The 13,520-nt window shown below is 40.1% G+C and overlaps 1 protein-coding gene across 1 annotated transcript; it reads left to right on the forward strand.

Moving 5' to 3' along the window:
- Positions 1 to 164: 164 nt before the first annotated feature.
- Positions 165 to 11,549, forward strand: galnt3 (UDP-N-acetyl-alpha-D-galactosamine:polypeptide N-acetylgalactosaminyltransferase 3 (GalNAc-T3)). Its single transcript, XM_059343116.1, has 12 exons — positions 165 to 339; positions 849 to 1,137; positions 1,459 to 1,998; positions 2,761 to 2,933; positions 4,102 to 4,251; positions 4,457 to 4,691; positions 5,322 to 5,439; positions 5,583 to 5,783; positions 8,443 to 8,574; positions 8,796 to 8,897; positions 8,995 to 9,147; positions 9,234 to 11,549. The coding sequence occupies exons 3-12, from the start codon at positions 1,463 to 1,465 to the stop codon at positions 9,345 to 9,347; spliced, it is 1,914 nt and encodes a 637-aa protein (XP_059199099.1). The 5' UTR covers positions 165 to 339; positions 849 to 1,137; positions 1,459 to 1,462; the 3' UTR covers positions 9,348 to 11,549.
- The last annotated feature ends 1,971 nt before the right edge of the window (positions 11,550 to 13,520 follow it).

Consider the following 13,520-nt stretch of genomic DNA (forward strand, 5'->3'; position numbering starts at 1 on the left):
TGATTAACCTGCTTAAAATAGACAATTTACATCATCAAACAACTGCCACATAGACAAACATTTAGGAGCGTGACTAGGGGGGAGTAGGACACAGTGAACATTTCAATGGACATAATAAACTGGATGCCTGCCGTGGATAGGAAGTGCTGGGGAACACAGTCACTACAGATGGAGTCACTGTGCAAGTCAAAGGCAGAAAGAACTCAAACTGGGCAGCTGCAGGCTCCCTGCGGCTGGAATCCGCGTCTTTACTCCTTCAAGCATCCAACTCTTTATGAAGACCATCCGCTGTGGGGAACCTGGGAAATTAAAGGATCAGATAAACTGCAGAGCCCGCTGGTTAGTTAAACAACTTTTAATCGGAACGGAAGCTTAGACGTGATTAATAATCTATGCAGCAAAGCGAAAGGGACGCGTAACGTCTCCGAAAGCGCGCTGGACCATGTGCGTTTTTTCCCAGTTTGTGTTGATAAGTTTAAGCTGTGTGCAAGATGTGCTGTTTTCTCAGAGAGCATGATTGGACGCGGTGGGATGTGTGAGGGCTATAGCGCGTTCCTCTCTTATTTGTAGCCCAGCAACTGTCCCAGTGAATGACCAGTTGAACAAATCCTATTAAATGGCACCGTTATTGAATGTGAGGAACTCCGTGGAGAACAGTCTGCAATATTCCTGAAGTCAAACTGCTTGAGAAAGAAGTTTGCCACGATAGCACGCTGATTCCGCAGAGATTTTATCTAATAATTTATTTAAAATGTAAAAAAGGTAATCACAGGGCATGAGTCAAACTACAAGACAAACATCGCCTAACTTGTTTAACGGGATCGTCTTATTTCTCATATGTATTCCAGGTTATGGATCGTGACACGCAGAAGTTGTCTTTGCGCAAGCGCACCAGAGCGTTCCCTCCCTCTACCTGAGAGGAGCGCACCTGGATCCACCGAGACGGAAGTTTTGTGAAGGCAGAGCACGGAGCAAGTCTTCTTTTCTCTTTTTCTCTCCGCGAAAAAGTTTCTTTGGAGTTCAAGCAGCTAAACAGGCCCAGACGACCCCCGGTCGAAGCAGGATGCCATCCGTCGACCTTTTAAAAAACACTTTACAGGGCTTTTTTAACCTCGGTATGTAGTTCAGCGACTCATGGTAAGTGCTCTTTTTCTTGAAGGAATCCAGAGCAGTGATGGCTGATTTCAGAAAGCCGATTTTAAATACGTGGTGTCTAGCTGGCAGCAGACTACTTTTAGCTTCACTGAGAGCTGCTAGACAGTTAATTTGTTACATGTCAGAGAGGAAAAGTTTAAAAAAGAAGGAAAAAAGAAAATGCTGTAAGTATTAAGATGTTAATGTAGTGATATGGCAAGTAATATGCTGTGTTTTAATGGAATTACAATGTCTGAAGTGTTACAATTACATGAATGCCTGTTTTACTATTATTAAATATCTGAATATATCTGTTGATTCCAGCTGAATGTCAGTCCGAAGCCAGTCTGCTCTCCATCCAAGAAGAATGATAACTCTCCGCAGAGTGCTCCGAAGGCGATTGCACCCAGTTAAACTGGCTATAGTGGCCCTTGTCTTTGTCACATTCGTGTTCTTCATACAATGGGAAGTTGGGAGCCAAAGCCAGCAGGAGGACCCGTGGCTGAGGGAGATGGCAGTGAAGCGGGATGCCATGCTGGGCATGGTGATGGGAGCTGTCAATAACTTCAGGGATGTGATTCCAAAGATGCAGATCAGAGCTCCTGTACGGCAGCCGGACAGAGCAGACGGCATGTCCTGTCTGCCAGGTCACTACACCGCCGCTGAGCTCAGGCCAGCTTTGGAGCGGCCGCCTCAGAACCCCGTGGCTCCCGGAGCAGCTGGGAAACCTTTCCACATAGACTCACTGAGCCCCGAGGAGCTGAAGGAGAAGGAGAGGGGTGAAGAGAAACACTGCTTCAACCTGTTTGCCAGTGACCGCATTTCTTTGAGCAGAGACCTGGGTGCAGACACAAGACCACCAGAGTACGTCACTTTTTATAACCTTTACACTTTTCATTAAGATGTGCAAAATCTCCAACATTTACCAAATTTCTTTTTACAAATTTGCAAGTAAATTCAATGTGTTAGTGACCGTATTAAACCAAATTATGTACAGATCATTGTCCAAATGATTTTGATTTAGAAACATGTAATTGCACCACCTAGTGGGAGTAAATGCAGCTTTTGTGCTGTACAAAAAGTACTCTTCTTTCCCTATTTCTTCTCCATGGATGGATGTACTGGCCCAGGATATAACCTGAAGTCACACGCTGAAAAACACCCAAACAGATGAGTGTAATATAGATGGTGTCTAACCCAAACACACTCATCATATTTGCTTTATGCAACTGGGGAAAATCTCAGCCCGAAACCACAGAGATGATTGTTCTGCCTGAGACTGTGTTTCAGCATGCGTGCCCAGTTACTGTGGCCAGTTCAGAGAGAATCACAGTTATGTTTGGCAAATTACAGCACATCCAAGTGCATGCAAGTCCAAGTACATGTCAGTAGATAGTCAGTACATGACACAGACATAAAGCATGTCCGTGTCTTATTGGGGTGAAACACAAAGTCTCTCTCGCTCTGATATGGCAGGTATTTCAAAGACTGCCACACATGCGGTGTCGCAGCTGAAACGGACACCCCACAGGGGAGAGTCTGCAGATGTAATAACTAGACTATTGTGCCACTCAGGAGCCGTACAGGACAGTCACATCTTTGTGCTCTCTCTCCTTCTCGCTGCAGATGCATTGAGCAAACCTTCAAGCGATGCCCCCCCTTGCCGACCACCAGCGTGATAATTGTGTTTCACAATGAGGCTTGGAGCACCCTGCTAAGGACAGTATACAGCGTCCTCCACACATCCCCTGCTATTCTCCTCAAGGAGATCATCCTGGTGGACGACGCCAGCGTGGATGGTAAAAAGATTCATTCAATAGGGCCCTTCAGGACCGCCCTGCTCTCTCTTTTGGGTTTGATTTCACGCAGCACGCTGGGTGGGCAGCTCACGGAACGTGACGAGGGGAGCCACTGCTCCTTCTGTGGCCCGTCGAGGTTACAACAGGAAGCGAGGGGCTGCTAGTGAAAACTTTCCTAAGAGGAATTAGCAGTGGTTGTGCTTAGAAGTGAGTCAGCTTTAACTCTTGTAAACAGGTCTGATGGAGGGAAGAAACAGAATGCTGGAGAGCAGAGAGGTTTCAGGGAATGTGGTCCATCTGACTCGTTAGCTCAGTTATTTGTAGGCAGCAGGCCACAGATGGAGGCCTGCTGTACTTCAGCCCTCCTGACAGCCAGCCATGGAGAAGATGAAAAGAAGATAGCTTTGTCCCTTTTCATCTGTTTAAGCTTCACCTTGCAGGCCATGGACTGTGGATGGTATCTATTTATCACTACAGCAATAGTTAATACTTTATGAGACACACACTTTATGAGAAACACAGTGTACTTCTATTATAAACAATGATGGGAGGGTTACTTTTAAAACATATTGCACTGCAGAAAGCTGAACACATGCCCTGAAATGTAATATAGTGTATTCTAAATACTTTAGATTACTTTTGCAATACTTCAAAAAACTAATTTGTGGTGGCCTGATATTTCCATGCCACACACACATCACTGACAGCATCTCCTCTGCTGTTGTCGTGTGGCAGGTGTAGTGCATTTAAAAAATCTGTTTATATGAAATATGTGCCTCATATGCATATAAAACATGGAGAGCACAGGCTGCTAAGGCCAATCCTATATTGCAATGTTAAAGAATGCAAAAAAATAATTTGTGTATCCACCCTGTTATTATTCAAATGTTCTTCTTTGGCCCATGCTACACGCTTTCAACAAGTTTCTTTACCATCAGGACAGAAGTTGTTCATAATCCTGCTGACAAACATCCTAATGGAAAACAATCCCTTAAAGTAATCTATTTTTTAAGACAGTAACTTTATCTAGAATACCACCAATTCAAACTGTAATGGAATACAGTTACTCATGTTTTGTATATAAATGTGTAATTTTGTCACTTGTATTCCATTACTCTGATTTACTCATTTTACTGTATGTCTAATTGATATTTTGTACTTTTTTCAGATGCATTGAAGGACAAGCTGGATGAGTATTTAAAGCAGCTGAACATTGTTCGAGTTGTCCGTCAGCGAGAAAGGAAAGGACTCATCACTGCTCGGCTGCTCGGTGCCTCCGTGGCCACCGGTGACACACTCACCTTTCTGGACGCCCACTGTTAGTCAACACCTCTGACGCCTTTCACACATTAAAACCAGTTCCGTGCCAGACACACCCTTACTTACACACCCACAGATCAACCACCTTATATTTGCTTTGTAAATCCTTGGCCTGCCTGCCACCCTTTAAGATTCCAAAATTAGAGTGGCTATTGTTGAGAAATATGTTCTTATGACAATGTCTGTGTTTTTTCTGTTTTAAGGTGAATGTTTTAACGGCTGGCTGGAGCCCCTGCTGGCCAGGATAGCAGAGAACTACACTGCAGTAGTGAGTCCTGATATCACCACCATTGATCTCAATACTTTTGAGTTCATGAAACCATCACCATACGGGCAGAGCCACAACCGGGGGAACTTTGACTGGGGCCTTTCCTTCGGCTGGGAGAGTCTGCCAGATCATGAGAGACAACGGAGGAAAGATGAAACATACCCCATCAAGTAAGAAACCACTGGTGGAATGTAACTAAGTACATTTACTCAAGTACTGTACTTAAGTACAATTTTGAGGTACTTGTACTTTACTTGAATATTTCCATTTTATGTAACTTTAAGGCAAATATTGTACTAATGTTGTACTTTTTATTCCACTTCATTTAACTGACAGCTTTAGTTACATTTCAGGTTGATATTTAACATGAAAAACATTTTTTTTCCACCTTTTTTAAAATAATTAAACCTCATAACAGTATTATTAAAAAGTTAAACAGAGCCCTACCTTGAGAAATTAAAATGCTGCTCACATAAATGCATCAGTAAAAATAATCTTGTAATCTTTAGAATATATAAATCAATCTGAGTGCATCCATTCTGTATAACGAGTGCTTTTACTTTTGATACTTTAAGTACATTTTGATGCTGATACTTTTGTACTTTTACTTCAGTAAGTTTTGAATGCAGGACTTTTACTTGTAGTGGAGTAATTCTGCAGTGTGGTATTAGTACTTTTACTGAAGTAAAGGATCAGAATACTTTTAACACCACTGTAAGAAACAAATAGACATGAATACAAAACTTCATGCAAACTCTTGTTTCTTGTTGGAAATCATTAAAAACTAAATCTCTCTATAGGACTCCCACATTTGCTGGCGGGCTTTTCTCCATCTCTAAAGACTATTTCTACCATATCGGAAGCTATGACGAAGAAATGGAAATCTGGGGCGGGGAGAATATTGAAATGTCGTTTAGGGTAAGACGTCCCTGTCATTCAGGATGTGTAGCCTTGTGTTTATTTTTAACCTGTTGCATCATTATCGTATACAACAGCTGTATAGGTGTGTCTAACTGCACGTCATTGTACATCTGTTTGTGCTCCCTCCCATTAACCTGCAGGTGTGGCAGTGTGGTGGACAGCTGGAGATCATCCCTTGCTCCATTGTCGGACATGTTTTCCGCACCAAGAGCCCCCACACCTTCCCCAAGGGCACACAAGTGATCGCTCGTAACCAGGTCCGACTGGCCGAGGTCTGGATGGACGACTACAAGGAGATATTTTACCGTCGTAACCAGCAAGCTGCACAGATGGCGAAAGATGTATGTAGTGTGTTTGACACTAAGAAATCCTGAGTATCTTTTCTTTCTTTTTCTTTTTTACTTTACTTTTTATTAGTTTTTTCTTAGTAACATACACATACAGTACAGGCCAAAAGTTTGGACACACCTTCTCATTCAATGCGTTTTTCTTTATTTTCATGACTATTTACATTGTAGATTCTCACTGAAGGCATCAAAACTATGAATGAACACATATGGAATTATGTACTTAACAAAAAAAGTGTGAAATAACTGAAAACATGTCTTGTATTTTAGATTCCTCAAAGTAACCACCCTTTGCTTACTAGAATATAAGACATGTTTTCAGTTATTTCACACTTTTTTGTTAAGTACATAATTCCACATATGTTCATTAATAGTTTTGATGAATCTACAATGTCAATAGTCATGAAAATAAAGGAAACGCATTGAATGAGAAGGTGTGTCCAAACTTTTGGCCTGTACTGTAAGTGCCAGTGGGCACAAGAACATACAACATACCAAACATAAACATAACATGACGAGGGGAGGATTGTGCATTAAGTAAAACAGCAGAGTCAACATAAGCACATCATACAAAAAAATATAAGGATGCTGCTTGAAAATAGGGAAGTAATTAAAAATAAAATCTTAATAGAGGGTTTGAGTATCTATTCTTTTAATGCAGCAAATTGCTCTGCAGCATTATCTTTCTTCCCATGGTCATATGTAAGTGTTATTTAAGACCACTTATTACCCCCTCCCCCCTTAAGACAAGTTTGAGCAAATCCAGTCCATCTCTCTGACTTACCAGCATTAAGTCTGATCATGATTCTGCAGGGAAGCATTTAATTACACACCACAGTGTTTTACTATTGCAATTCTCAATGCATGAACTCTGTAGAATGTAAACACATTCTCTGAAAAAAGGAGAGAACCAGATTATGTTTCAGGGGTGAAAAGCTGTTAACTGACAGGCAAAGAGGGCCCTGAAGGAAGACAGCTCTGGTAAATGACACAGGCTCTCAGCGTTTCCCAACATGTGCTCCCTCAGGGCTTTACCTCACAGAGCGGGCCAGCCCTCTCCCGCTGGCTTCAAACAGACACGCCGTCGTCAACAGCTTCAAGGAATCCACTGTAGTAGCTATCAGTGTGCGCTAGTGTGAGCACGATCCTCGTCATTATAGTAAGTGCTCTCATTATTCAAGAGCATGAGGTGCCTGCAAATCCTGTTAAATGTGCTGCTACTGTTTCTGCTTAAAAGGAAACAGTGATCGAATACTTGTCTGTAGTTAATTTGTTCAACGAAGGAGTCATTAGAGCATTGGAGCACAGGCATTGACTTCAGAATAGTAAAGTGATGCTGATCGGAGTAAAAAAACAAAGTGGAATCTTTTTTTTTTCTTGGAAAGTCCTCTTCTACTCCTAATTTCTTATTGATCTTTACACAACTTTTCACTAGAGAGGTGTTTTCACATTCATCTACTGTAGGAAAGGAGACTGGCAGCCACCACAAACTAACAAACAACATAAACAAGCTAAAAGATACTAACTACATTCTGATGCATATACTAGTCGTCAATTTTGGTGAAAAAATACTTTTCATCTGAGTCTGACTGAGGCTCAAACATGTATGGCTTCATCTCTCCATCTTGCTCTTTCATGGGTTAAGGCCAGATCCAAAATTTCACAATGATTGAGAAAGATTAGATGTGCTTCCAGCCTCTTTTCAGAGTTTTTATTTTATTTTTACTTATTATACAGGAAAACCATGTTTAACAAAATAATAACCACAACTGAGTAAATTTACATACTTTAAAACATGCCTGGATGGGGACTTTAAGGTTATGTCTATAGCCGTGTTTCCTTTAGGGGGAAGAGTGGCTTTTTGAAAAATAGTCGCTAAGGGGGTCTGAAAAGTCGCTAAATATAGCAAAGTTGCTAAGTTGGCAACACTGCTTTGCCGGTTTTTACAAATGTTGCATGTTGTTGTGGCGTCGAGTACTACGTCACATCCTGCTTAGCGTTCTATCCAATCAGCAACCAGGATTTTTTCAGGGGAGAAAAACAGCGCTGCTCTTCTGCAGGGCCAAAAAAAAGTCAGGACAAAAGACCTCTCTTATTAGGGGCATTTCAGCGAGTGAGACCCGTCCCATTCCGGGTATTGGGCTGTAGTGGAAACACTCTTTATATTTCTGCAATTGGATTGAAGCTCAGAGTGGCTCTACGAAGGGCAATGTCAGTTGGGTGCAACCACAGGTCGAAATATCTCAACATAACAGATCATAAGTTACTGATTCTGCTATCTCCCAGTCCTCTGTCCCATTAACAACTCTGTTGAGCATTTTTTTGCTGAAAGCCTTGTGTCTTGTGTTGTCTTACATTCTCCGAGCTCTCCATAATTCTTGCATTTTAGTGTGAAAGGCAACCTTTAGAGAAAGATCAGAATAAAAATGTGGACTGAAACATCACTTTTAGATGGTCTTATTCAGAAAACTGCTTCACATGAGAGTTTTAGACTAAAATAAGATATCTGAATTCAAAGCAAAGCATCCTCGCTTTGTAGTTGAACCTTGCTGAAGGAGCCCTGTTAGCACCCTTCATGCCTAAAGTGTGTTGTTGTGTTGACGATCCATATAAAACGGCTGCTTTGCTCTCCTGCCTCTTATCGTCTGAACAGAGGGCCTTTGGAGAGATCTCCAAACGTGTGGACCTCCGCGAGCGGCTGCAGTGCAAGAGCTTCTCATGGTATTTGAAGAACGTTTATCCAGAAGTCTTCATACCTGATCTCAACCCACTCCGCTTTGGCTCAGTAAGATCACACACCCCACCATCAGCTCTCCTCTTTCCAGACCTCAGAGCTCTGTCTAGCCACTGTGGGTTTCCACTTGGGATCTCCAGAGGGTACTGAGCAGTTCCAACCGACACCACTGAAAGCACTCCAGAGACTAAAGTTGTTTGAACAGCTTGCACTGGATGTTAGTTTTTCATTTTGTTTCCTCTCATTGCTCTCCCCTTCTCTTTTCTCTGTAGGTGAAAAATGTCGGCAAAGACTCGTGTCTGGATGTTGGAGAGAACAATGAGGGAGGGAAACAGCTGATCATGTACCCTTGTCATGGACTGGGAGGAAACCAGGTCGGTCAGAGAATGCACCTTCTATCTCCGATTGACAAAAATAAGATTAAATCACAGTGGTTGATGGCGTTTTTTTTCCTGTTTCCTTCTGCTGTAGTATTTTGAGTTCTCCACACACCGTGAGATTAGACACAACATTCAGAAGGAGCTGTGTTTGCACGGGGCAGAGGGGACTGTGAAGCTGGAGGACTGCCAGTATAAAGGCAGGAGCACATTTGTAGGAGAAGATCAAAAATGGGAACTGAAGGATGTGAGTTTTGCATTTTCTGTTCACTGATTTCAGACACATGGATCATCTTTTGAGGAAAATAACAGCTTTTTCTTCTCTTTGCATAGAACCAGTTATTCTTCATGCCAGGACTGAACATGTGTCTGAGTGCCCGTCATGAGCACCCCTCTCTGGCCCTCTGCAACGCTGCAGACAGATACCAGCTCTGGTCCTTTGTCTGAGTGTGCAGACAACCACTTTACAAAAATAGCCACTCTGTATGCTTAGGCATACTAGGGCATGAGTATACTATACTGTATGTACATAACATGCAGTGTTTTCTTTAGATTAAGGACATTGAGTTTTAATTTATTTTTATACATAGAAGAACTGAACTGCTGCTGCTGCTGGGAAGTTTTGACATTGGGACTGCTAGAAGGAAGCATTAAGACAATGCCTCCAATGGGACTGTGAACTGAGATTCTTGGAAGAACGACGATGCACTGTGCTGACAAGTGCCTCTTTTGTGTTTGAGGTGTATTCACTACTCCAAGTCTTTGCAACCAACACGTGCAAGTATAAGGTATACAAAGCTAACACTGAACATCAAATGAGATGCACGAATCTAAAACTAAATCATACAAAAAGGTACAGTAGATGATGTATATTATACGCAAAGTTTTCCAGTTGGACACACACAAATCCCAAATGTTACGCACCAAAGAGACTGGTTGTGAGAACCTGAAACACACAAGTATGATGTGCATTGTCCCCCTTTTCAAAAGAACCTTTTTAATAATGAAAAACCTCTTAATCGCTACAAACCAGTGCCTTAGATGTAATTTTGTACTGGGTGGGTGGAGTGGTGAAGGGATGGGTGGTGGTTTGGGGGGATTTTGCAGTTGTGGATGCAGATAATGATGATAATAATAATGGATCTTGTGATCAAAAGGGTCTTCAGATCAGGATTGGAATCGATACACTTTGATTCAACTAGCTTTTTTATCTTTTAGTTTTCAAACTCTGAGACCAGGAACCTTTGCACACTGCAAATTATTTGGTTCTTACCAAGATAAAAAAAACTTAGATTTAGAAGTGTTAGATAATTTATCTTGTTTTAAGAGTTAATTTCTTTTTTTAAGTGCTCAACATGCTTATTTTTAGATTTAACCATCTTAAATCAAGAAATCTTGTCAGTGAAATTATCTTTCCATGCAGCAAGATTATTTCCCTCAGATTTAGTGTTTTTATCTTTTTAGACACCCCTTTTTTGCAGTACATGTTAGCATTTATTTACACTACAGTTGACATTTTATTAAGTCCACATAGCTAAAAAGAATACAGTCTAATTCAACAGCTCTGTGATAAATCCTTCACTCACTACTGTTATTATGTGGTACTGTTAAATGTTGTTGTGCAACCTTTTTATGTTGGTGAGATTAGAGGAAATAATACGTCTCGGTACAATGCAAATACAACGGCACCAGAATGATCATAAAGTTGAATCAAAACCCCACAGAAACAGTTTAAACTGAACATTATAACCCTTGTAAAGAAAGGATTTACTGCAGTACTGCAGTTTTATTAGACTGTATTTATTTTAGCAACTGATAAACTGGCTGTGTGGAAACATCAAGAATGAAGAATACCAGTCTATAAACACCAATTACATGAACTTTGTGTTAATTTTCAAAAGCGAAGATAAATTTATGTTATTATTGAGTATTGGAATGTTTTTTTATGACCTACAGTCAGTCCTTTATTAAAGGTATACTGTGCAGGATTTCCAACCCAAAATTGTGTGGATTCAAGCAAAAATAATCCCACTCAATCATTACTTGTGTTCCCTCTGCCTGTATCTGCTCTTTTCTTTTCATGTTACTGTGCTTGGGACCTTTCTGGCAAATATAGTGAGGTGAAAGTGGAGAAGATTCGTTCCAAAATGAGTAAATCTAGGGTTTGCTTTCATGTTTGTTAAGCCGGGGAGGAGGGGCCAAGTTTGAATGTTGTGTTTACAAACAATATGGAACAATTCCTGCATAGTCTGTCTTTAACAAGATGAGTGTCCAACATCATGACTGATATTTAGGAAGTTATTCCCCTTTTTTCAATTGTGGTAATGTCTACCTGTATTATTTTTCAAATTTTATACCTCGGTGCTTATCAAAAGGGACATTTTAATGTGAAATGAATGCACCGAAGGATCTCTATTTGTTGATCAAATGTCTGAAACTCTCCCTCTGCAGCTAAACTGGAGTTGAATAATGAGTCTCTGGTGCAGGCACTAGTGTTTTGATGGCTGTGGAATATTGTAAATAACTTTAAGGTTTGAGACTGGGTGAGGAACAGATCGGCTGTGTGCATTTGTTAAATGGAAACTGTCTATTTTTTGCCTTTGTATTAAGAGGTCTTATTCTTAGGTCAATAAATTCAGTTGGGTAGTACTGAGAGTCACACTGTGTCATTTCCCCCTGTGAGCTGCAGGGGGCGCTTCACACTAAGAAATCACTGAACTGTACAACGTTGGCTAGCAAGTTTAGCATTTTTAATTAAATTTATTTCAAAACCATGTTAAAAATCAAACAACTGAAAATGAACTTGGCTCTATCTACAGTTGAAAAAAACCAAACACATTGAAAAAATGTGTACCATTTTGTGCAAAATGTTTGCATTTCACAGAATAAAGATATAAATAAATCAGGCACATGAAGCTTTACAACTCACAACCAGCATGAAACAAAAGACATTTTTTTAAGATAGTGAAGCAATTTACTCAATACAGACTTCTAGTAAACCACAATAAATACACATTTGAATATATCATTCATAATAAATACTGGAAAATAAAACCCAACACAGGATTCTTAACTGGATGCAGTGTCATTGTATTTAGCCTTCTCACACTGTATGCTTTGGCACAATTAATCTGTATTATAGGCCGCGTTGAAGCCACTGATTGCCTGAAAGCAGTCTGTACACTTCTTTTGTACCACCGCGGTGGCAGGAGAGGTCCCCGCTACTCGACAGAACCAGCCAGACTCCGGTGCTGACCCTTCTAATGACGAGGGCAGACAAATGCAAGCTTGCAAAGGGACAAATATCTGTATTCATGCAGGAGCAGAGAGCTCAAGGTAAAGAGCGTCACGTTGCAGCAGTACTAGCCACTGAATTATTGCAGTCCCCAAATTGTTGAGCGGCCATTCCAAATTTCCTTTTTGTCCGAGATTTTATAAAGATGTAATAAAAGGTTATTTACAGATTTTTTTGGTAAACATTTTTTCATATCTGGCTGAGTCATTTTCAATGGTTCATGGGACTCAAGAGACTCGCATTGTGTCGCACATAATTACTGATATGAATCATGTTGGATATTAAGCTTTGATTGTCAACCTTGAACATTTGCTTCCCCTGGATACAATTCTCAAAGCAGTGGAATATGTTTTTATTATTAATCTAATGCTGCTTTAAGTACAATAACAAGTGTCATGACAGTCAATTAAAAGAAATCTCCACTTTACTGAGGATTTCCCTCAAAGGAAATGACTATTAAAAACCATCAAAGTGTTGCACTTAACACTTCAATAGAGCAAATCGTTATCGGATCCACATAAACAAACATCTTAGTTATTAGACGGTGGAATCTGGCTTATGCAGCATTCAAAATCAGAAACCCAATAAGCAGGTAATTGTCAATATTGTTGTTTCCTTTTCAAATTAAGCCTTTTATGTGTTACAATAACTCAATGATAACAATAGTGTTCTGTTGTCTGCTCTCACAGAGCTTCTCATCCTTTCGGAGATGTGTCAAAGTGCTACTATCATCATTATTATTATTATATTTAATAATAATAATATCCCTGTTTCAATGAATGGCTTCAAAGAATAAATCTCCATCTGTAGTGGCACCTGCAAATAATGTTATTTCAAGTGTAAACAGTAAAGAAAAAAATCAAGAGGCTGTTGTTTTTTTCTCCACTGTTCAAGTATTAATCAGTTAAAACCAACTGCATGCCACCGTACAACCCACACACAAGTGCAAAAAGGCTGTGAATTGATTCCTTGACATTTTATGCTATTGATAATTGTATTCCAAACATACAAATAAGAATTCAGGCTTTTTCATGCTTTTCAAAACCATAGAAAAGCATATAATAGTGACAAAAAGAAGAAGCGAAATGTACATTATGTACACGACACATTTTTATAGAAAACAATGGCAATTTTTTGTCTCCTAAATGTCACTGAGATTTCCAAAACAGCATGCGTATTGTTATCAAAACATTTACAATATATAAGTATACACATAGTTCAGAAACAATAAATAAACAGACAATAAACCTTTTCTTTTTTTTGCACATTTGACACTTACAGTAGACATAGAAAAGTTCCATCTACAGTACAATATCTGCTTAAAA

The sequence above is a fragment of the Centropristis striata genome, chromosome 10 (assembly GCF_030273125.1).
Source record: "Centropristis striata isolate RG_2023a ecotype Rhode Island chromosome 10, C.striata_1.0, whole genome shotgun sequence".
Lineage (NCBI taxonomy): Eukaryota > Metazoa > Chordata > Actinopteri > Perciformes > Serranidae > Centropristis > Centropristis striata.

Coding starts and splice junctions, on each gene's coding strand:
- galnt3 (XM_059343116.1), top strand. CDS start 1,463: ATGTCAGTCCGAAGCCAGTCTGCTCTCCATCCAAGAAGAATGATAACT. Junction 4,252..4,456: donor CACCTTTCTGGACGCCCACT/GTTAGTCAACAC, acceptor TTCTGTTTTAAG/GTGAATGTTTTAACGGCTGG. Junction 8,898..8,994: donor ATGGACTGGGAGGAAACCAG/GTCGGTCAGAGA, acceptor CTTCTGCTGTAG/TATTTTGAGTTCTCCACACA.